Source organism: Myodes glareolus, chromosome 1, assembly GCF_982192425.1.
Source record: "Myodes glareolus chromosome 1, mMyoGla1.1, whole genome shotgun sequence".
In the NCBI taxonomy this organism is placed as follows: domain Eukaryota; kingdom Metazoa; phylum Chordata; class Mammalia; order Rodentia; family Cricetidae; genus Myodes; species Myodes glareolus.
The window spans coordinates 6324486-6351068 of NC_142026.1; the positions used below are offsets into that span (position 1 = coordinate 6324486).

The 26583-nt window shown below is 40.7% G+C and overlaps 2 protein-coding genes across 2 annotated transcripts in view; one reads left to right on the top strand and one right to left on the bottom strand.

Annotated features, from left to right (window-relative positions):
- Positions 1–4092: 4092 nt before the first annotated feature.
- On the top strand, positions 4093–7767 carry Fam237a (family with sequence similarity 237 member A). The gene is made up of 2 exons (XM_048459347.3): positions 4093–4495; positions 7551–7767. The coding sequence occupies exons 1-2, from the start codon at positions 4093–4095 to the stop codon at positions 7700–7702; spliced, it is 555 nt and encodes a 184-aa protein (XP_048315304.1). The 3' UTR covers positions 7703–7767.
- Positions 7768–10839: 3072 nt separating this feature from the next.
- Positions 10840–26583, bottom strand: part of Dytn (dystrotelin) — a 50514-nt gene continuing 34770 nt past the window's right edge. The window contains exons 11-13 of the mRNA XM_048459374.3: positions 22513–22672; positions 20104–20593; positions 10840–11546 (exon numbers count right to left, since the gene is read on the bottom strand). Of these exons, the coding sequence (XP_048315331.3) occupies positions 11443–11546; positions 20104–20593; positions 22513–22672 (754 nt within the window). The 3' untranslated portion in view covers positions 10840–11442. The remainder of the gene's footprint in view (positions 11547–20103; positions 20594–22512; positions 22673–26583) is intronic.

Here is a 26583-nt window from a genome sequence, read left to right on the forward strand (position 1 = left end):
TAAGACATTCAAAGATACCATCAATTATAGACACCTTGTTATTTTTTGAAGTGAAAGAAAATGCTGCAAATCTAACTGCCAGAGGCTGTCAGTTGACAGACACATTCTGATCGCAGGCATGTTAAGGGCACAAAAAGTTTTTCTGAGAATCAGTGAGCTATGACAAGCGAAAGACACACAGATCAAACCCAGGCAATTGGGATCCAGAGAATAATTGCCATAATTATGTTATTCTTCCTCATAAAAACTATTCAGGCATACAATGTAGCACGCTTTAAATTCATGGCTTCATACGTTATCTGAGTCTTTACTTTGATTTTTAATCTGTGTCTTCTCTCCCACTCCTTTCCGTTCTTACCTACAATGGTTACTCCAAAACTCTTCTACTCTATCTAGAATCCACCTAACGCTTGCCCCTTTACTTGTGACCTTCGGTAGGAAAACTGAGACTGTCAGTTATTATCCTCCTCAGCTGCTTCTTCCCTGTCCCTCACATTACCCATGACACCCCTGTCCATAGGCACCCTTCCTTTCCTGCTTCAGAAAGTGAGCTGTCTATCTGCCTTTACTCGTAGGTGTCGGCTCCTCTTCTTGCTTCTGCTTCTCACTTCTGACATTTTGAGCTACCCTTTCCTGATGCCCAACCCTTCTTCTCTATTGGGTTCTCTACCTCAGCTGTCAATATGGCCAAGACCCAACCCCTAATCTCTATTCCCTCATTCTCTCTGTGTTTATCAAAATTCTATAGGGAAAGGCTCAGGTACTGTCATCATTTTCTAACTTTCCATTCCTGTCTTTGCCAACCACAACTCCACTAACACTGAGATTAACTCACTCTTACTATTCTCATCACTGACCTTCTGATTGCTTAGATCCAATGGAAACTTTTTTTCCCTTCATTCTGTTGGAATCCTTTACTGATTCTGTGGGATTCAATTGACTTCTTCCTACCTGGTGAAGATCTTTCATCAGCTCTGACGTGTTCCACACATCGTCCTTTCTTCTAAGCTCCTTGGTCCTCAGTTACTTAACCTTTGACATTACCCAAGGGTTTTCACCCACTTTCCATAATATTGATGGTTTACACAATTGACTCTATTTGATGAAATTCAAAATCCATCCTTCTTAGCCATCTCACATGTTTTTCTGTAGTTGCCAAATCTCTGTCTACATAGGATCTCCATTGGATGTCACTCATCTCATCCTTAATATGAGCAAAACCCCTCTCCATACTTTCCCAAACCTGCTCTTCAAATTGTTTTCTCTAAGCCATTGATAATTCCAAACCTCCAATTATTTAGTACTCAACTTGGTGTTAACTTGAATCTGTTTTTTGCTTGTTTTCTCTCTTCAGTCTATCAAAGCATTTTTTGGTAAGGATGTCTAAAAGGCAGTGGGTTCCTTGAAATCCAGAAAACAAGACAACGATCTCATCCCCACACCCACTTGGGGGCAAACAGAAGCAGGCCTTATCTGCCCAGTTTAAAGACAGAAAGTGAAGCAAACTCAGTCCAACTGAGAGAAGAAGGAAAAACTCAGAGCTCCCTGAACTTCTTCCGAGTCTTTCCTAGTGTTACCAATGTAGGAGGTTGGTTTTCTGAGGCTGCCTCACCAGAAGGCCCCTAGGTAATCGCAGATACTGTCAAGTTGGCACAAAAGCCTTCAGTTAATAAACAGTACAAGAGGTTTTTGTTTTTGTTTTGTTTTGTTTTTTGCTTTGTTTTGTTTTCAGAATGCTAGGGGACTTCCAGGAAAGACAGGGAAGGAAGGCCCTTCACCTGAGAACCTTTATCTGGAAATGCTTCAGTTAAGGTGGGTGCCAACGCCCAGCAGAGCCTTTGAGAAGTGATGGGCTTCATCTAGGGACTAAGGTCTCGATTGGCTGAAGGCAAAGCAGAAGGAAATCCATTCAAGCTGCTTCATCTTTTTAGAGAGCAGGAATTCTGGAGAGAAATCAGAGGGGAAAAAATAAAGACGCCCCCAGCAGTCCAGACTAAAAACAACAAGGACTCTCTAGCTTGGATCAAAGATGAGAAGTTAATAGCCTCCCATCCATCCACTTCAGGACCTCAGTGGGGCAGAAGAAATGCATAGTCTAGCATGAATTTGCACTCGGGGTCTTCTCCTGACCCCCAGATCTCACATAGTCCTCCCCTCACACCCCTTGAAACTCAGACGAGGCACAATGAGAAGCCGGGTTGGGCCCTCCACTATCTCCCAGATGGGCATCAAACTGAGTCCCAACTTTGCGACGCTGACTCACCAGTTAGGTAGGTCCTGGGAGCCTGGACACATACACACAAAAAAGGTGGGCGTGGGCCCGGGTTAAGGAGGGACTTGCAGTCAACCCCCTGGTTTAGAACTTCAAACCTCTGCGGGGGAGGAGCAAGAAGGGTTCTTCAGACTGAGACCGGGACTTGGGGGCGAAAGGCATTGCAGTTTGCAGATCCTTTGACGTAGTGGAACACTCCCACCGCTTAAGAGGAGGCTCGTTGGCATCCAGGACGCAGAAGCTGGGCACAGTCACCTGCTTAGGGAGCAGCCTGAGTGTGTCCTCTCTGCGCACTCGAGGGATTGCGGGCAGCGCAGGTGAGCGCGGAGCGGCGCCCTACAGACCCACAGCAGAGGCGCGGAAAAAGAAGGTGAGTTTGGGGTGGGGCGAGACCCTGAAACCTGAGGCTCTGCGTGGGAGGGTGAAGCATACTAGAGCAGATTCCTGCTCAAACTCGCCAGTACCGGGCTATCAACGGAGCTCTAAAGGGGACTCCTGCGTTAGGGAGCCCACTTCTCTGAAGCTCCAAAACGTAGACCCTTTCTGAAGAGTCTCTATCAGCTAGATTATTAGCATGAGTATCCCAGAGTCCCAGGATATGCCAACTTCAGCACCCCGGACAGCACTCCTTTCTTAAAAACTTCACGGGGGTAATCAAAGCTGCAATTCTTGAACAAAGAAAAACCTTTGCATGCGACTTTGATATTTCAGTTCAATAAACACAATCTTTTCAAGTAAAACTAATCTGAAAATGTTATAAAACTAAAACTTTTGAGTGGTCCGCTATTTCAAACATGACCAGGGAAGACCGTGTTCAAAGACAAGCTCTGAAATATTTCTTTAACAGTGTCTCCATCTATTCTACTGCTGAGCAGAGAAGAGCGAGCCTGCCTACTGGCTAATGTGATGTGGAAGGAAGCAGGGTGTGTGTCCTCGTATTTCTTTATGTTGAATTGTTTAACTGTGATACACATTTTATAAAGTAGGAAAAAAATGAGATAAACTTTTAACTTGGGAGAAATTGTAATTTCTATAATATCAAGGGTGTAATCTTTCATGCACTAGTCTAAGTGACAACAGGAGAACAAGTTAGAGGTGCCATGTGGTTGTTCAGATGGCTTTATTACAATGGACACTGAGAGCCAGAAAAGTGGAGGGAGAGACAGAGCATTTCCCTTTAAGTTCTTGAGGTTTGCTGCAGGCAGAGAGAAATTAGAAAACATTATCTTTATTAAAGTCATATCAGGATTGCATAGCATTTAGGCTTGCAAAGTGTCTTATCAGTTTTACTTTGGCCTTCAGTTTCAAAATACGTTTATCCACAAGTTTGGTATCAGTTATGGATTTATTCCTATTATAAAGTTTTATAAGTCTAGCATCTTTTAAAAACTATGAACTATGAACATGGAAACATACAAAGACAAAAGCTATACAATTCTTAAATGTAGTGTAGTTTTGTATTAAAAGGTGAGGTTTAAGATATTAAAAAGTAAAGTCATTTGGTAGAATTTTAATTTTCATGTAGTATATTTTTAAACTACATTCTAGAAGAAACAGTTCCACTTAACCGTCTCACAGGGAACACGTCTTGGGAGTTCTTTTCAGCTTAGCTGTCTTGGTTGTGCACAACCTGGACTGGGAATGGATCATCTAGGGAGAATGATGCTTGTGACTTGGAAGAAGGGTAAGTCTCTTCCTAATTAGCACTAGTGGTGTGCATCTTCTCCTGGGACTAAGAGTCTCTAGGGCACACTCTTCACTCTTCAGGAGTGGAAAATAAGCCTGGACTAATGTGTTTTCATGTGTACAGTTTCAGGACCATGGCTGATCCTGGGACCAGAAGAGCGATCCGCTGCCCCCTGAGTCTCACCTGCTCCCTGCTCATTGTAGGAATGTGCTGTGTGTCTCCTTTGCTCTGCCGCAGTCAGACAGACCTGTTGGCTCTTAGCCAAGCTGATCCTCAGTGCTGGGAGTCCTCCTCAATGCTCCTCTTGGAAATGCGAAAACCTCGTGTTTCCAACACTGTTTCTGACTTTTGGGATTTTATGATCTACCTGAAGTCATCTGAGAACTTGAAGCATGGGGCACTGTTTTGGGACCTGGCCCAACTCTTCTGGGACATCTATGTAGACTGTGTCCTTTCCAGGAACCATGGCTTAGGAAGGAGGGAGTTGGCTGGAGAGGAAAAGAGAGAAGAGAAAAGCTCAACAGGGATTAAACAAGGTGCATGGGCCTGGCCATCCGGTGTGACGTGTGAGGGAGAGGGAAGTGCCCCAGGGAAGCTATTTTCACATACAGTGCTTTAAAGGGGTGGATGTCAAGAGGGTTCATACAACAGAATAGCTGTTTATGTCAACATAGTGTCTTCAGTCTAGTACTTCCTGTGAAAAGTCACTAGGAAAAGGAAGTGGGCACCGATGTATAAATTGCAATGTAAAGACGTAAGACTTGCCACCAAATGAAGACTTATTTTTTATTTAATGCTAACATGAATGTAACTTGATACTTCCTTGGCGCGGAAATAGTAAGAGGTGGGTAGGTGTTGGGGCAGGGAGATATTTATAGCATGGGGATTCTTGCCCCCTTGAAACTGAAAACAAAACATCACTTTCATGCAAATGAAGGAGCATCTTGAGAGATACTTAACTGATGATATCTAAAGCAAAAGTACCAATCTACCTATATTTATTCCTTGTTGCTGCTTGAATGAATCACTAATAAGTCCTTAACGTCTACTAAGTACTTAATTTTTGAAAGGTTGTAGCTTCTTGAGAGTTGGGGGATTTTTTTTAACCACAGTGAAAACCATATCCTAATTCAAATATGTCTTCTCTAGAGGTCTAGGAGAAATTACAAAATTTATAAAATTAGAATGTGAGGGAGTGAGCCCCTATAAGTTATGAGAGACACCTGGGCCCTAGTCACACAGTTGTTCCTCCTTCAGTAAGGTTCCAAATCTAGTAGCAGGGCTGTTAAGGTATAGCTAGAATTATTTGTGTACTAGTGGTAAATTAAGGCCTAACTAAGCTTTGCTAGCAAATATTTAACTGTGAGCATTGTTATATGTCTCTAAAATGGTTCAGCTGAAGAAAAATCTACCAATAACAGTTGCACAGCTACCCTCTTCTAAGACTCTACAGGCTGCTTATCAAATCCATAGTTTGTTTCATCCTCACTAACTAAAAATCCCTCATGATTCACTGAGCTGAGAAGCCAGACAATTATCTACGCCTATTTTTATAAGTAGGTGTTACAATAACTTTTTCTAGTTTTACTTTTCAGATGAAATATTCTCTTAGCATATTATCTACAGAAGTAGGAATACATGATGACCATCTTTAAATGTTGGTTACCGGTTTTTCAAAACCGCAGTGAGCTGAAGCTGCCCAGGCATCAGCATCAGCTAGTGAGGGCCGTACGTTTTCTTCTTCTGGAGCCCTCTGATTGTGGTGTATAAATCCCGCCTTCACTTTCCATAATTATAACAAATGTCTACAGAATAAATGAAGAAAATATTATTGTGTTCAGCTGAGCATGAAAAAAATTATGCCTCTAAAACTTCAGCTTTGGGAGTCACCTTCTGCTCTTCACCGGAGAGTTGAGATGGACTCAGCTGGTCTGCAAACTTTAGGAGAAGTTGATCTGGAAATAGCTCAGTAGCAGAAACTAACATTTCCTTTTATTAAAGTTATTTTAATGTTTTTCACAAGCAATTGTTTGAAGATCAGGAAATGAGATTTTCCATTTGGTTGGTCTAATCAATGGATGGGGTTTTGGGTCAAGGAGATACATGTTCGAAAGTTAAATAGTTACAGGAACACTGTGATTTCCTTTCAAGGAGCCTCATTCAATCTCTAGTGGTTTAAGAAGGCTCTGGATGTACCATGGTGGATCCTCTAGTGAATTTTGCTTTTGTTCCTGGGGATGGAGTGCTATGAAGTTGGAATGAAGGTGGGGGTGAAGAGGTGTTTGTCTCCCTAGTTCTCAGGGAAATCATAGCATTAGGTCAAAAGGACATAGCTAAAATTACTGCATACGTAATATACAAAACGGTTCTGTTCTTATGTCTTTACAATCATTTACTTTGCAGGCATTTATGAACTCTTCCTATGAATTATGTTTTTTGCTAAAATATGTGATCCATGAGATACTGTTTGTAGTATATCACATTTGTTAATATTCCATCATCAAATATGAAAACAAGTGACATCAAATAGGTATGGAATCTTGAGAAAATTAGTGTATTCTTACTCTTTTCATCAGAAAGCGGAGGATATGGAAAACTTAGATGGATCACCAAGTCTCTCCATGTTCTCTGTTTGTTTGAGTGTTCTGAGATTCTATGAAAAGCCCTTACTAACTTTGGAGACACTGGAAAAGTTTTACCCCCAAGAACAGGTGACCGAGTTGGACAATGACTGGGATACTATGTTTATAACAATAATAATCAGGGACAGAGGAAGCCAGACATGAGAGTTCTAAAAATTCTAAGGGCTACAGTTGATATTATGAGCAAAGATTCCAAAGATTACTTTTAGTCCAGAAAGACATTAACTAATGATAGCTGGATACTGACTAATACATTCTATGGAACCTCTGAATAGAATCTATATACACAGGTTATATATAGCCTCTAAATTCTGATGGGGTTATGGTTCTGGAAAGGGGGGGTAGAGAGGGAGAGAAGAGATGGAAAGTGATGGGGAGAGGGGAGAGAGGAGGAGAGAAAAGGAAGAAGGGAGAAGAGAAGAGAGGAAAGGTTTGCTCTAAGAAGGTTCCTAAACCACATACTCAGCAAGCATCCATCTGTAACTTGATTGTCAGGAAGTGTCACGAGGTGCAGCCAATGGTGAAGCACAAGACCCTTCACTACAATAATATCTATAATAAAAACGTCCCCAATAAAATAATAGTTGAACATATCACAGAGTAAGCATGGAATGAATATAACACTATCTCTGGAAGGTTGTGTGACTGGAGGTTTAAAATGCGTGCTTTATGTTTCTATATTAAATATGATATAATGACTCTTTAAACTTTAAAAATCACACACTATTTTAATTAACAAATATTATAAATGATAGCAATTTATTTAACTTAGGCTATATAAGTAAAATTTACAAGACAGAAAATATTACAAATACAAAATTACTTGTATGTTCTAACTATATATAGAATTGTGAATTTGGAGTAACAAAAACATTAGTTCTTTCTTTTAAGAATAACTAACCTAAGGGTAATTTAGCGAACTTATTAAGCTCCTCTTCTCTGCTTCCAGGTGCATATTCTCAGCTCCTAAGAACCCCTTTCTTAAAGAAACAAGAGCTGATTGAAGATTTGATAAGTGTGTATATGCACAGGCGGGCATCTGGGTTCACTGGAAAAGTGAAACTACAAGTAAAGAGAAAAGAAAGCAACCTTCAGAGCTAACTCGTCTTGAAATTAAAATAAGGAATATTTTCCTGTCGATCATTTATGTATTTGAAGTGAAGTAAACGTCCAGAGGTGAATATCATGTTAAGTTCTCTAAGAGTCCTTTGTTTTCAGTTTCTTGGCTGCTAGCCAGTGTCTTCATTCGGCGTCTACAGGAGCTAAAACACTTCCACAGATGACCGGGGGCTGAGGGTTTTTGTCTCTTTGGATTATGTGATAATTCGCCCGGGGGAGGCCTGGCCTTGCTGATGAACTAGAGGGCCGCACAGTTGGCTTACATAAGCTACACGCATCACAAGCCATTGCTATGACACTGGCCTGGATGGAGGATTCACAGGTGTGGTATCACTGATGGTCTGTGATTCTCGATCTCATCTGAGACAGTAGTTTTGAATACGGAATGAAGAGGAAACCACAGGGGAAGAAAACATTCATCTAATGAAAACAAAATTAATAAAAGCTTTGGCTGCCAGCTGGTCTTATTGGATTCTCTTTATTTAAATCTTTAATATTAGCACAAACTGTGTCCAAATGCTAATAAGACAGCATAATTATCTTTCAATTATGTGTTTGCTGTTTGATTAAATATTAAGGCTCTATAAGTGGTTATACTTTGCACTGAAAAGCAAAATAAAATGAAGATGCAGTTTCACTGGAGGATTAACTGGGTCCTAACCACATGGGGTAGGACACGCTGGTTCTGGTGGTGGGGGAGCTGCCATGGTGGTGGGTGGCAGGGGCGATGATAGTCTTAGGTTTTGGTTGATTTGGAGAATAAGAATATTAAAAAGCTAGCACTCCAACTACATTTATACACAGGCTCACTCTCTGCATCTGTCCTGTTTTCTCTAAGGTATTCCATTAAATTTGTTAAAACTACTGACAGGACACAACTCTCAGTCAATGGTTACTCCCTCATCGTGGTATCCTACATACTATGAGCTAGCAGTTTTTGTGTTTTTCACTGTGGCAGTTTGAATGTAATTGGCCTCTATAATCCCAAAGGGAGTGGCTCTATGAGGAGGGGTGACTTGTGGAGTAGGCATGGTTCTGTTGGATGGAGTAAGTGTGTCACTGTGGAAGCAGGCTTTGAGGTCTCCTACAATGCTCAAGATACCACCCAGGGTCACAGATCATTTCCTGTTGCCTGTAGTTGTAGGACTCTCAGCCAGTTCCCCAGAACCATGTCTGCCTGGACGCTGCCATGTCCCACCATGAGGATAATGGACTTAACCTCTGAAACTATAAGTGAGCCACCCCAATGAAATGCTTTCCTTTATAAGAGAACTCCTGGGTAAACTGGAGGCAAGAGAGTAGGGTAGAGAGGAGGGGATGGGGGATGAGAACATGAGGAACAGGATGGTCAAGTTGGGGGAGGGATGGAGTGGGAGAGCATGACATAGATATCTTGATACAGGGAGTCATTACAGGATTAGGGAGAAACCTAGTGGTAGGAAAATTCCCAGGAATCCATAAGAATGACTCCAGCTAAGACTCAGCAGTAGTGGAGAGGGTGTCCGAACTGACCTTTCCCTGTACTCAGATTGGTGAATACCCTGTCATCATAGAACCTTCATCCAGTAACTGATGTAAGCATATGCAGAGATTCACAGCCTAGCACCAGGCTGAGCTCTGGGAGTCCAGCTGAAGAGAGGGAGGAGGGATTATGTGAGCAAGGGGCATCAAAATCATGGTGGGGCAATCCACAGAGACAACTGACCCGAGCTTGTGGGAGTTCACAGATTCTAGACCAACAGCCAAGGACCGAACTAGAACCTCTTCATATGGGAGCCAGCTGTGTAGCTTGGTCTGTTTGAGGGGTCCTGGCAGTGAGACCAGGATCTACCCCTGGTGTATGAGCTGACTTTTTGGAGCTCATTCCTCATGGTGGATGCTTTGCTCAACCTTGATGCAGCAGGCAGGGATTTGATCCTGCTTCAACTTAATGTGCCAGGCTTTGTTGACTCCTCATGGAAAAACTTACCTTTCTGAGAAATGGATAGGAAATGGTTTGTGGGGAGGTGGGAGAGACAGTGAGAGGAGTGGAGGGAGGGAGCACTGTAGTTGGTATGTAAAATGAATAAATAAGTTTTTAAAAAATTTTTAAAAAGTTGCCATGGTTATGGTACCTCTTCACAGCAACAGAAACCTCAAATAAGACATTGATTTTTTTTTTTCACAAAGGGTCAGGACATGAGTGTTCTGGTTCTGTGGGCTGCACCATCTGTCGACGTAGAACTGGATGAAACAGAGTCATAGGTGTTCAAATCAGCAGGGTTGCTATTGTGGACACTGAAATTTGAATCCATACAACTCTCATAACAGTCTTTTCCTTTGACCTTTTAAGTCATTAAAAAAAATACAACCACTTTTTAGCTCATAGCCTGTACAAAACAAGCAATGGCAGCTATAAGCTGTTGACCTACACTATGGTGTACACTAAGCTGTTGACCTATGCTATGATGTGCACTAATCAAGCTTGCAAGGAAGACTCTGGGATGATACATGAAGGAAAATGACTATATTAAGTGACAAAACCTAAATAAAAATTATGGTTGATTTAAAAGAAAAAAATTTTGGCATTAGATTGAGAGAAACACAATGCTAAACATGCCTTGATCTTGTTTCACCTTGTAGGCAATTCTAGGAATGACTGGTGACTCGTTCTGTAACAAGGACTGAAAAATCAAAGCATCGAAGTCACAGCAACATTTATTGAGAGAAATAAGAGACTAGGGACAAGTATTGAGTCATGCACAGGGTTCAAATCTGGCATGAAGTGCTGGCTGAATGACCTTGGAAGTCTGACCTCTTTGTGCTTTCTTTTATCCTCATAAAAGAAGCTAAAGACTCCTTAGGTCTGTTATGAGAATTAAATGTTAATGTATATAATATTCTTAAAAACTACATGTTTTTCATGGTAGATATTATTCTAGAAATCAATATAACCATCAACAATAATTCAACACAAAGGGGAAAACACTCATTTGAGCACTTTGATAAAACCCATCAGACGTGGATGTTTTTAGAAAGAAACATTTTTTAAAAAAATTTGAGCTTCTTATTAATCTGTATATGATTATGAGGAATGGTACAGAGACATATATGTCTCCTTTGTTCAATTTCTCCCACTATGAACATTTCATAACTATATTACAACATCCCAACTAGAAAATTGACAATGGCACAATCCAGATTTTAAATAGATTTCATCAGTTTTATATGCACTCAAGCATGTGTGTGTATGTCTGTGTGTGTGTGTGTGTGTCTGTGTGTGTGTGTCTGCGTGTGTGTATGTCTGTGAGTATGTCTATGTATATGTTGTGTTGTGTTCAGTTCTTTGCTAAACCCGTTGTTTAACAGAAACATCAGATAGACAGTTGAGCCATACAAATGACACTTGAAGGCTGTTTTTTTGCATTCATGTAGATCACACAATTGAGTATTATTACCAAGATATATAGCATAGCAATCTGATAGAAATCAGCTACCTGAATTTGATCTGCTGCTGCTGTGTGTGGTCTCTTTTCCCTCCTTTGTACTTCTTCACCCTCAAAGTTTAACTCTACATTGAAGAACTAAGATTCATGAGTAGGGAATTTAAAGAAAACAACCTAAACAAGCTCATACCCTCATATCAACTATTTAGAGAGACGCTAAAGACTTAATTATTTTAAATTCAGATTTTGAATAAAGGTTTTTATCATCACACCAAGCCTTTCAGTCTGAATTCCTTTTCACTCCAAGGTGGGTAAGGTGATTTGATCCACAAGGGCAGAGAAAGCCCTGCACACCTGCTCAGCTCTGCCATACAGCTCCATGTCCAATGCAGGATGCGGACCTGAAACCAGCAAGCAAAAGAACTTTTTAGGAAATACATCTCCTGGAACCTGAAGATCTGTGTGGCTACAGCTCTCACCCACAAAGAATCAGATTCTGTCTTTCTCCGTTCTCATTTCCTTAACAGAGAAGATACCCTGTTCTCCACTCACTTTCCAATCCGTCCCATGGGACCAGAGAGCCCTAATAGAGAATGCTCTCATAGAAACACTGCTGTATATTGTAATCTCCTGAAGAGTGTTGAAACACATGGGTGACCACTCCCCACCACAGGAGTGTGTTCCGTCCCTCTGGGACCAGCCAGCATATCTGTATCTGAAAATTCCAGGTGGCACGGGTGTCGCTGCTGGAGGAGCCATATTCTGAGACCACCTTCCTGCCACTAACGAAGACAGAGACCCCCCAAAGAAAGCCACAACTCATAAATGCAAAGAGTAACCAATTGTGAGGAAACCAGCTTCAGTTGACGCATGATACAATGCAACCTCTATACCTAAGGGAGCATCATGGAAGAGGGGATGAAAGAGCCAGAGGACCAGGACATCTGTTGTGAGCTAGTGTCTTCTATATGCAACAGGGAAGTTGTATCCATGAAGCTTCAACAATATGGTTGCCTTGTTTAAGACCTGAACAGCGACAACACCAGTTGAAATGCCAACGTGAATGGGGAAGATCTCATGGGGCTCTACCCCTACATGAAGAGCTACTAGCAATTAATGGTTATTGAGTCTTCCCCAGTGAGGAGTCCCTACCTGGTTATCTAATACCAAGTAGATCCTAAAACATAAACATACAATGCTAACATAAACATATACAGTCCTAAAATCATACACTTACAGCAGCACTATATGGACTTAGTGGGTTGTATTTATACATTTGTTCATATTATATATAGCAACACTAATAATTAAAGAAAAAGAGGCCATAAATTTGAGAGAGAGCAGGAACTGGAGATGAATATGGAAGTGATTAGAGGGAGCAGGAAGGAATAAATGATGTAAATACAGTACATATATAGCAAAGTAAAAATTAATTTTAAAAAAGATTTGAGTGTTCCCAACAATCTGATGTAAGATGGGTTGTGTTGTAGAATAGGATTTGGCAGCTGTTTTAAAAGAAATTGATGTGTATAATATTCAAAACAAGATTTTTTTTTAAAAAAATCTGTGTTTATTTACATTTAAGCATTCTCTAACATGTTGAAGAAATAAAGACACATGTGTGGAGATAATTTCTTAAAATAAATAGTTCCAAACTGCTAAGAATGACAAGGGCAAATGAAGGTCATGCTAAGGAAGTAGCTGGCAGGAAAGTTGCAACCTTTGACATTTTACTTCACAGTCAGCACATATTATTATATAACTGACGAGAAACAAGATCATACACTGAAAACGCAGAAACTTTTCCTATAGCGATATGGTTATATTGTCACTGTATCTGCACTGTTTTCTGTTAGACCCAAGCTGAATACAACCCATTGCTACTCTATGAATCTCTCACACTGCTCCAGGTGTACAAGGACCTTGGATAAACCATATTTCATAGCCTAGCTAAAAAACTTTTTTCCAACAGAAAACCAATTTCAAAATATTATTTTTCTTTCCAAAGTTAAAAAAAATTAATTATAAAAGTGTATTTATTGAACTGTTGACTTATTTATTTATTTGCCTGTGCGTGTGTGTGTGCACACAGGTGTAGCTTGCACCTCCGCACATGTGTAGATCAGAGGACAATTCTCTCTTTCTACCATGTAGGTTCCAGAGACATCAGTCTAGGTCAATCTCCTTTACTTGATGGTCACCTTTTCTGCCCACCAGTAAAAACTTTAAATATAGTGATACAGAAATAACAGTAATCCATTTTCAAGAGTTTTTTTGGTTGTTCTTCTTAGTTCCATTCTTTCAAAAATATGTTTTAAAAAATCAGAAGATACGACCCACCATCTAGCCCACTTACTTGATCTATACTTGTAAAACACACACACACACACACACACACACACACACACACAGACCAACTAACAAGCTATGTACAAATAAGTATATGTGTGTGTGTTGAAGTAATATAGCACATAGATTAAACACTAACATGTAGAAGAAGCAGCGGGCTGCGTTCTCGTCCAGCCCGGCTCCTGACCGCCTGGCTAGCTTTACCCGAAATAATTACATGGAAACTGTATTCTTTTAAACACTGCCTGGCCCATTATCTCCAGCCTCTTATTGACTAACTCTCACATATTGATTCAACCCATTTCTAATAATCTGTGTAGCACCACGAGGTCGTGGCTTACCAGGAAAGATTCAGCATGTCTGACCTGGCAGCTTCATGGCGGACAGCTCTCTGACTCTGCTTCTTTCTCCCAGCATTCTGTTCTGTCTACTCCACCTATCTAAGCTGCTGTCCTATCAAAGGCCAAGGTAATCTCTTTATTAACCAGTGAAAGTAACACATAGACAAATGACCCACCTACATCACTAATGAGACATAATATCTGTGAAACTACAGATGATTCAGAGGGAATCACAATAGCAAAATTATTCACTTAAATATAATTTATGTCAGGTATGTGCTAGAAAAGTATCAGTAGTAAATGCAGAGACTAGAAATTATTGAACTGTCTGGTCTACGATTATTCCTCTAAGTAACTGAATGACATGAACCCATGTCCTTCTTAAAGCAACAAGCCAGCCAAGTGGGTGCACACCTCATTTCAGTGTGTGGGCTTCTGTATTCCTCTTTAATATATTTACTTTCACCAGATGGCTTTGGGGCTCTAATAGTTTTGACTGGTAATGCTCTTTTTCTTTGAGCATTTTTAACACATCAGATGATTTCTCTCTGCCTTGAGAAATGCATTTATCATGTCATGAAGGCCGTTTTTTGCCATGTTCAAAATTTTCTTTTGTATTTATGTTCTGCAATTGTATTATAATGTGTCTTGTTGTGTGGCAGACTCCTTCGAGTTCATGTAATTTGGGGTCCTCAGGGCTTTATTCACCAAGTCTTTCCAATACTTGGTGCTTTGGGACATTGTTTCCTTGGCTGTGCTTCCTGACCCTCTCTCTGCTCTGCACCTAGAGCTTGTGTCATAGGTGCAATGGTGCTCGGCAGCATCCCACATCTCTCGGGCTTTCTTCTCTCCTCACGTTTATCCTCTGGCTCCCTTCAGATGCTCTCTCTTCAGCTTGATTCTATTTTCCAGTGGGCCCTTCCACTGAAATTTTTATTTTCTTTTTGAATTTCTGTTTAATTCAACACACTTTGTTCTTTATTAAAATTCTCATTTTTCATTCATTGGTCACCTGGGTTCATCGACCATCTTTCTAGAAGATTAGTATGCCAACCTAAACGCTAATGTAAAATATTGATAAACTTCTTAAATCTTCCTGTTAGTCCAAGCTTCTGTTTTGTTGTTAGAAGCCCCCAGGATGTAAAATGTAAAGATAGATCCTTTCAATCCTGCAAGATGGATTTTTTTAAAAAGTCTTTACCATTGTCACCACCTCCACCACCACCACCACCATCAATAAAACCAGAGCCCACACCTCCTATAAAAGCATCTTAATGATTCTACTGAGTCTATACTTAGAAACAAATGAAATGTTGGGACTTTAAATTTTCTAAAAGATCAAATAATTCTAACTGCATATTGTATATTATTATGTCATTTGAATTCAGAAATAATCTTGACTTTTATGATTTTTTTCTAGTGATACAACGGTGCATGTATAAACACATTGTAATGGTCTGTCCTGCCCCTTTAAGAGACAAGCCCTGCCCACTCCCTCCTTCATCCTCTGAGGGAAGCAAATCTTCCTTCAGCTTCCAGCTTGAGCCTCTTCCTTTTCACCTCTGGCTGCCCCACAAAGAGGTAGCTGTTGCGGTGGGTGCTCTTCCCCTCCCCCTTTCTCTCTCTCTCTCTCTCTCTCTCTCTCTCTCTCTTGCCTCTCTCTTCTCTTCCCCCTTCTCCCTTTACTCCCTTTCTATTCCATAACCCACTAAATAAATACCCACTTTCTCTGCATGGCTGTCTCTGCCTCTCACCTGCCGTTCAGTTCCCTGCCTGGGACTGTGGGCCACTTGGGAAACCACAGCAGCATTTTGACCACTGCAGCTCCTCATGGCCCACTGCCCACTGCAGCTGCTTGGAGAATGACGCTGTTTTCTTTTTACCGTAACTCACATATGAATACATTTGTATAGAGAGATCCTGATAGCTCTTAATTATGCATTGATCTTTTACCATTATTTATTAAACCTGATCTTAGAAGATTTAGCGTCAGATACATAGTCAAACTGTTTGCTTCCAGAGAAAGAATGTTGGATTTGAGCTTTATTTAGTCTCATGGGTTTTTTTGTTTGTTTGTTTACTTGCTTGCTTTGTTTTGTTCTATCTATCTATCTATCTATCTATCTATCTATCTATCTATCTATCTATCATCTATCTATCTATCTATCTATCTATCTATCTATCTATCTATCTATCATCTATCTATCTATCTATCATCTATCTATCATCTATCTATCTATCTATCTATCTATCTATCTATCTATCTATCTATCTATCATCTGTCTATCTATCTCGAGGCAGGATTGCTCTGTGTAGTCCTGGCTGTCCTGAAATTTACTCTGTAGACCAGCTGGCCTCAAACTCACAGATATCTGCCTGCCTCTGCCTCCTGAGTACTGGAATTAAAGGTGTACATCACCACCACCCCACTTAGCTTCATGTTTTGTACTGAGTGTGAGGAAAGAGCCTTGACCAAGTGCTTTCCTGTTGGCTCACCCAGTGTTTGCTTTCCAGCCACGCCCCTTCTCCTGCCACACAACTCCCATCTTCTCGGAGTACCACTGAAACCAACGGTGGGAGACAGAGGGCAGTGCAGACAAGCGAGAATAAAAAGAATTTTCCAGGTGTGCATGGAAAAGTTCACCTCAAATGGAAAGAAATAAATAATAAAACCAGAGGTTATGTGTTTATCTTTTATCATAAGAGAAAAGAATACAAAATATTTCTTCAAATTTTATTTTTTTCCTCAAAGTTTTAACCTAGTTTATTTGCTACTAACCTTCAATATTCAGAATTTTAAAAGGTTTGGGGTCTTCTTTATATATACTCTCTCTCTCTCTCTCTCTCTCTCTCTCTCTCTCTCTCTCTCTCACACACACACACACACACACACACACACACACATAACTCACATGGTCTCTGGAAATCTCATTCTCTTGGACCTTGATACTGAATCACTCTATTCAGTCAATGTAAATAATGGCTTCAAAATGATCACCAAGTTTTCTGTTTCATTCTCTTTAAAATCTAAGTAATATCAAGTTCATCTTCATTTACAAAATGTGACTTCTTAACAAAACTGCAGGCTGAAAGAGCAATCAACTCCTCGTCTAATTGCCACACTAGATGAACACAGTGACCCTCTGTGTAAATTTTAGGCTATTATACACCAATAGTAGGTATTTCTAACTTTTAAAAACAGTTGTTTATATAAAACTGAGACAGTAAAGTGCTGAGAAACTTTTGCTGTTATCTGGTGCTTCTACTAAAAGCATGGAAGTAACACATGTGGCTGATAACTGTTTAACCCAACTTAATTTAGCTTCATGTTCCACATGTTCATGGGTGTGGTTATTGTACTTCTGGCTCTGATTAACTTTAGTGTAATGTTGGTAAGTCTGCATAGGTTATGAAGGATATTTTTTTATATAATCTATACAACCAATGGTGAAGTGGAGTTTGAAAAAAAGATTATATCCACACCAGATTGAAACAAGAATAAAATCTTAATTATAGCATTAGAGGAATGGGCACAGCTCTTGCTCAGCATGCTCAGGGCCCTGGATAGATTCCCCTACACGATACCAACTGGGAACAATGACACACACCTGCAACCCTAGCACTGGAAAAGTAGAGGACCAAGAACCAGAAGTTCAAAGTCATCTCTCAAAACATAGCAAGTTTTAGGTCAGCCCGAGCTACATAAGATCCTGTCTCAAAATAAACAAACAAGCAAAAAAAAATCTTTAGAAATACTCGAGTGAGAAGATACACATTGAGAACCACTGAGGTTGACACATATCCTCACGCCTTATTCTTGAGCCATGCAAAGAAAGATGACAGAAAAAGAGATAGCAAATGTAAATCTTAAAAATCAGCACTTTAGGGGTTTGATGTGAGTAAGGATGCTTTCTACACAAGCACAAAGACCTGAGTTCAAATCCCTCCCACTCACATAGGTGTAACCCTAGCACGGTGGGAGGTGGAGACAGAAGCATGGATGCTAGCCTACCTCCAAGTTCAGGAGCAGCCCTGTCTCAAGGGAATGAAAAGTGACAGAGTAGGAACTCCAAGGTTCTTTTCTGGCTTCCAGGGTGTTTGCAGGCTTACTCACCATCAGCACACCACATACATATATTTCACACACAAAAGAAAATCGGTATTTTTTGAAAAAGAATATTTGCATAATGATAATGCATATTTTCTATAATAATGCCTCAGTTGTTCTACTGAGACTGTGAGTGGAAGGAAACAGGTGAAAAATTGACAGTTAAAAAGTACTTTTTAAAAGTTAGATAATTCTAATAACACATTACACATTAGCACAGCATCTAAACTTAGAAATGCACTTACTCTCTTATAACCTTTTAAATTTTATAATTTTCTTTTAATGGCATAATGATGATAAATACATATAAATGTATTTTATGTACAGATGGTAAATTCATATAAGGTATCAAAATACAGACCTAGACTATGAGGAATCTAAAGTATACACTGTGGCAACTGTATTCGTGAGCGCTGACCCAATAAAGTTCAGAAGTCAGAATCCTGCATCAACTAACTCGGAAAACAGAAACAAAGCAAAAAACAAGGTAAAGAGGCAAAAAACTAAATGTTTTCAATAAAGCCTAATTGACTAGTGCCGTTTTCCTGACAAGGTGAAGTGGATATGGACTTTGTTTTGGATATTCATCACACCCCCGAGCATGCTTAGCCAGAGCTACCGTGCGTGGAATTCACGCTGAATCGAGAATCAGCATAAAGGGTTTCATCCTGTCTTTGTCCTGTGCCCCTGGCACCTCTGAGAATTAATTTCCTTGTCGACCATGACTGTGACTTCCACTCTATTTACAATACTTTCTATTTCATTGACCAGACTCTGTCAGGTTCTGTAGAGAACTGACATTGTTATATGCCTAAGTCATACCTTTTCAACTGCCACAGGCTGAACTGTAATCCCCAAACCCCCAAGTTTATATTTTAAAGTTTTAATCCCAGAACCTCAGAATATGACTATATTTAGAGATAGTGTCTTTACAGAGATAATTACAACACTAAATGGCCTCAGAGGGTTTTTTTTTAATATGGTGTGTGTGTGTGTGTGTGTGTGTGTGTGTCTGTCTGTGTGTGTGTGTGTGTGTCTGTCTGTGTGTGTGTGTGTGTGTGTGTAATGATAATTAAGTTAAAATGAGGTCATTGGGATGGCCTTACTCAAATATGGCTACTGTATCTAAGAGAAGGATGTAAGCATACACTGACTGAAGGACGGGCAGACGTGGAAAGATGACAATAAACAACAAACGAAGGAAAGAGGCCTCAGAAGACGTCAGTGCCACTGACATCTTGAGCTTGGATTTGTAGCTTCCAGGACAAAGGGGAAATCATACCTTCTCTCTCCCCCCTCCTCTTTTCACCTTGCCCTGCTCATCACATCCAAGCCTCTCCCCTCCTCTCTTTCCTTTCCTTTCTCTTTCTCTGTTTCCTTTTGCATTTTTTTTAAAAAAAATTACTCATTTTTCTTTCTTTTTGGATCAAGTTCCCTCCTCTGTATTGTGGTATCTGAGAAAAGCTAGTGTATTAACGCATGACTGTGTTAGAAAGCTTCTCTGTCACAGAAGCCACACACACGTGTCATTTCCCTCACTCACAAGTCTCTAGATTATACAGATTTCCTATTGAGAAACTGTTAGTCACAGTATATATAAAACAGAGTTTTAGTAGAGGACCAAAAGCCTTCGTAACTTAGCAATGACTTACAGCTTAGGACAGAGAACCCTCACTCAGCCATGCCAAAACAGGAGCATCAGCATCCTCATTTTAAAATGGTGGCTTTGGGCTGCTCATTTATGAATGGTGTAAGGTTACTAGCAACAGTTGCACTTTCAAAATAATAGATATTTGCTTAGCGGTATGTGCTAGATGTTATAGTAAAGTCTCACATGATTGATAAGCTTTAGTGTTCACGGTAATCTTATATATTAGCCAATACCAGGAATTGAATTCCAAGACTGAGACATCACATGAAGTTCAGGGTTTTAACAGGCAGCCTGAGTTCCTGGCCATCCCTCTCTTTTGGCTGTAAACCTTATCTGACCAGCACTCCTCAAGGCAGAGGTATAGCTCTGAGAATTCAAGGCCAGCTTGGTCTACATAGACAGTTCAGTGTCAACCAGGGCTGCACACTGATACCTTGTCTCAAACACATGCACACACCATAAACAACAAACATAACAACTCAAATGACAAAACCCAAAGTGCACCTCACCTGGTGGCATGTCTAGGTCAAAGGCGTTCAGGAGTCTGGGCAACAGTGTTTGTAGTTCCTCTTCTTCCTGGTCGTTCCTTCGTTCACTGGTGTTGTCTATCTCCTTCCCTTCTGAAGGTTCCAGAGCAGGACTGCTCACTTCAGAGGGAGGAATCTGGGGATTGTCCTGCAGTCCCTCTTGGCAATCAGAGGGGGAGTTATGGACTTCCCTTAGCATCCTTTGTGGGCGGCCTTGTGTCCTGGTGCTCTGAAAACTAACCTCTGGGGATTCAGTGTCTGGCAGAGCTCTCCCTGAACTTGCTTGACATTTGTGATTTTTGTCCGCCTTGGCAGAATTAAGGAGAAGTTCCCATTCCAGACCACACCTAGTGACACTTTCGATGTGGAAATAGTCTCCTCCTCTCCATAACACACCTCTGGGTAGAGAATGATCCATCTTGGATGCTGTATTTTGAGATGAAGATGGCGGACGGAGTGGTTGCAACATAGCCTGGGTAAAGAAAAACTTGTTTAGGAAGAAATAACTCTTACCTTCCCTACAAATGCATTACGTTTCAACATCCCAATGACATTGGAGGCCTGTTTCTTGCCTCACTCTCAATATTTCAGTAATTTTATTTTATGCTGTTCAATATAAATTTAAAATTCTGTAATATTGGCACAGTTCATGTTGTAAAATGTGTTAGGAATAACCCTAGGAATTTGGGAAAACATCTAGATATGAACATGTCTGATCATAAAGGAGCCATAAGGAATTTATGAAAATGTACTCATGGTGATTGACAAATATGGATTATTACAATAAAATGTGCTCTTAAAGATAGACCTCAGAGGTGTGTTTTGAGGGACTTCACGAGAAGCTGGAGGTACGAAAGCTTAGGATGCGTTCCAGTGCTTTGAAGGTTGAGTCAGGGTCCTCAGGATCCTAGAGACTCTTGTAGGAGTCTGTGGGGTAAAATTATGTATATAACCATTCTGTGACTTGTCTATTACACTGACATGTGCATGCATGGTTTACAATCAGCAACGAACGCAGACATCACTATCTCGGCAGGAATCTGGGCGACATTAACACATAAAAATTCATATACAACCAGTTAAAAATAGACAGCTTCACTTTATATCCTGTGGAACAGCAAAAGTTCCAAATTTTCTTAATAACTGGCCTTTTCAATGCTGTGTGTAGTGAAATGGAAAACACCCATACAGTGCTCCAGATGTGTCCTGAAACAGATGTTTCATGCCGAGGAAAGACCAACAGATTATAACTGGTTAGACCGGGGTAGCCGGTAATGATTTTTCTCGGGGAGAAAGAAGAAGAAAATGAACATGACACTGCCAAGAAAATGATTAACTTTATCTGCTGGAGTTTGTAGCAGTCAGCGTTTCAAGCAATAATTAAAATTTTAGAAAGCTTGTATCTGCCACGGGTGAGTGGAATGGCTGTCCAATTCTTAAATGTTTTCTTCTGACAATGTCATTGGTGAAACTGAATGTGAGAATTTTTCTTCTTATCTTTCTTTAAAAAAATTGTGTAATGAAATCGGCAAGCTGTAGGAAGCTCAGTATAGCTCAGCAAGTCAATATTCACCCGTGGCCAACATATGCTACAAAATGAAACCTGGGTATTTCCACTCGGAGAGCAGCGAGAACACTGACTGGGATTTTAATAAAGCTGAATATGATACAGATCTGAGTTTAGATTTCATAATGCACCTATCCTCTAAAAAACAATTGCCTTTTGTGTTTGATGTTGTGTCAGTGGATAACACCTTAGTTATGTGAAAGGCTATAGAAAGATTTCTTTCTTTCTTTTAACTACATCACTACGTGAGACTGGGTTTCTTCACACACCTTAAGCAAGCCTCTCATAACAGATTGCTCACAGTGAGGAAAAATGGGTTGTCTTTCATTAAGTCAGACATTATAGAGGTTTAACAAAGCAAACACATCACTGATATTCTTCCAGGCTCTAAAAACACCCAGCTGCGGCCTGAAAATATCACACACATTGCAGTTGATCAACTTCATATCTCAGTTAGTTAATGACTGTGTTTTTGAAACACTTCTCAAACACCTCTCAGTTGTTGGTGTTTTTCCTCCTTGATGGGTAAAAATAGCAGCAGATATAACCCACAGAGATAAAGACTCCTAGGGGAGTGCTCAATTTTTTCTAACAATGTACAAAGAAATCTTGAGATCAAACACTACGCAGGAGCACTTGGTTCTATTGCTTCCTCAGTATGGAGGGTGGGAGTGGGCTAAGACTTGGGGAGAGGGAAGAGAGAGAAGAGGTTGAGCCAAGTGCCCTGGGAAGCTCTGGGAAAGCAGCCCGCCCCAGCTGGGCAGAGCAGACTTGAGGTTAGATTTCCAGGCAGTTCAGGGAGCCAGTGGCTCTCACATTTGTACCTGTAGGTCTTGTTTTATGTGCTGTAGTTTGGTCCATAGGCTATTCTGGTTGGTCGTGAGCTCCCGAATCTTAGTTTCAAATCTTCGATTCTGTTCTTTTTGTAAGGTGTATGTATCTTGCAATTTGTGTTTGTATCTATGTAACTGTTTTCTAAGGAGCCTGGAAAGGAAACAGGATTGAGTGAGAGTGGTTGGTGTTCTGAGCCTGACTCCCATCTGACTCCACAGCTCTTTCTGCTCTCTGCAGGGACCCTTTTGTCCTCTGAGGTTGTTGCTTGAGTCACCTCCTTGTTTCCTGCAATCTATGATAATACATTACACTTCCAACAAGGCTTTTTGACTTCCCTATTACTTCCCTGTGAAGCAAAACCGCGGTCTCATCCCTGGCACTGCCGAGACCCTTCCTTCATTTGTTTTTCTGTATTGTTTTTCTCTGTATTCAATTGCAATCAAGTTTGGTGAAATTGCAAGTTTTTATCTTTTCTCTGGCCTTAATTTCTGAGCGTACACACTCATATACTTTCTGTTTTATTTATATATTGCCAAATCATTTCATTGCACATTATTTTACAATTCTGAAAACCCACTTACCTTGTTTATCACCCCGTTTCCTGGTCCTGTCACATAGTAGGTATATGATTAATATGGCTTTGTTCTTTGATCAGTTCTGTTGGCACATTAACAAAATTTGTGGGCGTAAACGCTCTGACACTGAAGAGCAACAGCCTTCCGGTTCTTCCATATCAGAGTCTTTGAATTCCTAAGTGTCAGAATGTCGGGAAAGGGTCTTGGAATAACAGCTTGAGCTGCCACCCAAGCACACATCTCTGAGCAGGAACATTGAACTCCAGTCCCGCAGGAGGCCCGATTCTAAAATCCTATTTACAGCTGGAGCACCAAGCTCTTTTATATGGCAGATTTTCAGAAGGAAGTCAGCCTCCTCAGAGGTGTGTGGACAGGCTGTCAGCACCACAGAGTCGTGTTTGTCTTGATTACTCATCATGACGATCTCTCTTTCCCAAGTGGTCTACACCACACATCCTTTCTCCTCAGTTGAAGTTCCTCATTCTTCAACAGCCCCGGGGAAAGCAGGCGAAGTCCTACCCAGAACATTTTTCTTTCTCTTATTTTTATTTACTCATTTGTTTGTTTGAGACAGGATCTCACTATGCAGCAGTTTAAGTAGGCCAGAATGGCCTTGAACTCACAGAGATCCAGCCTCTGCTTCCCAAGGACTGGGATTAAAGGTGTGCGCCACCACACCTGGTCCTCTACTTCTTTTAAATTTTAAATGGAGGATTCCTGCATAAACTGCTCTGTTTGCTATAATTTACCTGCTTCAGCTATTGCTGGTAGTTTGAAGCCTGTTGCTTTCCAAGGAAATGTCTGTTAACAAGTTCATATTATGTGAGAAACGATTCCTTCCAGATGACCTAAGATCCACCCCTTTAAAAGTTTCGTATCTGCTGTCTGTTCCTAAGCAGATGGAATTCTGTGTGCATGAGGCCATCAGCGGGAGCCCAGATGCCCCCAGAAAGGTTCAAACAGTGCAGTGAAACAGTTTCACTGAGTGCCCAGATGCTGAAGAGTCAAGAATGATCAACAGCTGGATGATGCTCCTCAGTGTATGACGGGAGACTGGGGCTTACTAAACAATCAGGACTTTATGCTGGCTGTCATTGAGCTCAGAGTCCATCTCAGGTCGCCTTCAGTGTTTCCTGCTATCCTGGGGCTCCATCTGTAGGGCTTCTCTTCAGTCCCTCGTCTTCAATCCCTAGGTCCTTTTTGATTGTTCTACTATTATTCCAGCAATTAAATGTTAGTAGTCTCAAATTGAACATTTAACTGGTGAATTTGATGCCATGACACACACGTGTCAGAGAGGTTTGCTGTCTACGGTTTCAGACAAATCATCATAAACACAAGGATGCATACAACAGATATGGATTTCATAACGGAGAATAACATAGCTTAAAATTATTTTCAAGCAACTAACTTTGTTTTGAAACAGGATCTCACTTTGCAGCCCTGGCTGTCCTCGAACCCACTGTAAACGAGTCTGGTCTTGAACTCACAGAGATACACCTGTCTCTGCCCCCAAGTCCTAAGATTGACAGTGTACCCTGACATGCCTGGCAAGAATTTTTATTTTATATTACTTTACTTTTTACTTTATTTATTTAGTATGTAGTTGTGTATGCGTGGTTGTAGTTGTGTTGTGTGGTTGTGGATGTGTGGTTGTGGATGTATATGTGGGTATATATGTGTGGTTGTGGATGTGTGTGGTTGTATATGTGTATGTGTGGTTGTGTTGTACGGTTGTGTATGTGTGTGATTGTGTATGTGTGTTGTGGTTATGTTGTGTGGTTGTGGATGTGTGTTGTGGTTGTGTTGTGCGGTTGTGTATGTGTGTGTGTGTCTGGTTGTGTGTGTAGGTGGACACACAAGCCTTAGTGAGCATGTTGAGATCAGTGAACAACTTGCAGGAGTTACTTCTCTCCTTGCAGCATGTGGCTCCTGGGGATCCAACTCAGGTCTTCACACTTCTGTGCCAGGCTCTTTGCCAGTCGAGTCATCTACACAGTCTCTCTCTATGTTTACTTCTTTCAAGTAACAGCCTCACGTGATTAAAGGTGAAACCATATGGTAGCTAGCTGGATGATATTCATATGTGTAGCTACTCACAGAGCACTGAGTTGCCTTTTTATCTTCACATTGAAACAGGGCTTCTTTGCTTAAATTATTTCTTCCATCTTTTTTTAAAAAAGAATTTCATTTTTTTTCTGTAGAAAATGTCTTTATAAAAGCTCAGGGTAGAGCTCCTGGCTTGTCTCAATTGCTGATTACATAACCACATATGGCTTCTACATTCCCACATATCTACTGTGGCTCTTATCTTCCCACATATCCACGTGTGGCTCCTACCTTCCCACACATCCACGTGTGGCTCATACCTTCCCACACATCCACATGTGTGGCTCCTACCTTCCCACACATCCACGTGTGGCTCCTACCTTCCCACACATCCACATGTGGCTCCTACCTTCCCACATATCCACGTGTGGCTCCTACCTTCCCACACATCCACATGTGTGGCTCCTACCTTCCCACACATCCACGTGTGGCTCCTACCTTCCCACACATCCACGTGTGGCTCCTACCTTCCCACACATCCACATGTGTGGCTTCTGCCTTCCCACATATCCACATGTGGCTCCTACCTTCCCACACATCCACATGTGGCTCCTACCTTCTTTCCCTGTGCAGAGCATTGAGGGAGTCACGAGTCCTCCACAGTTCCTTTTTAAAGCTGACTATGGTCTAGAGAAACAAGAAATTGGGAAAATGAGTTTTTAGCTTGAACTTAAGAACATTAAAAAAATTGTGATAAGAACGTAGCGATAATATGCTTTTTCAAAACAAATTACAGTATTTTACAAACTAGCTGGTGTTTGGATTTATGTCTAAGAATAATGATGCAAATATTTACTTATGAAAAGTATAGCCATGCAGTCTAATTTGCAGAGTTAATTATATATTAATATAATATATAAGTACTATATATTTAATATTGAAGTATACAAGTAAACTGCAGTAGCCTTCTACCCACGTTAACTGCTTCTTGGAAAGTTACTTGCAAGGTCATTCATAACACGTTGGGCCACACTTAAGCAGCCCTTTTCTATTGGTGTGCACTCTGTGGCTTCTGAGTGGCAGGGCCTGCTTTTTTCATCTAAATTCAAACGTAACCTTTGCAGTAACGACATTTAAATTATGAATACAAAAAAACTAAATGTCTTTTATGTCCATATTTGTGGTGATTTTTTGTTTGTGCTATAACAAATAAAACTTGCCTGAAGATCATCTGAGTACAGAGTTAGCCACACTTGCTAGCCATAGAGGCCAGGCAGTGGTGGCACACACCTTTAATTCCACCCAGCAGGGAGACAGAGGCAGATAGATCTCTGTTCAAGGCCATCCTTGGCTACAGGAGATTGAATTGGTCTAAAAAGAGAAACAGAGCTCAGACCTTTGATCCTAGCACTTGGGATCTGACACCTTTAATCTCAG

Coding starts and splice junctions, on each gene's coding strand:
- Fam237a (XM_048459347.3), top strand. CDS start 4,093: ATGGCTGATCCTGGGACCAGAAGAGCGATCCGCTGCCCCCTGAGTCTC. Junction 4,496..7,550: donor CTCAACAGGGATTAAACAAG/GTGCATGGGCCT, acceptor CTCTGCTTCCAG/GTGCATATTCTCAGCTCCTA.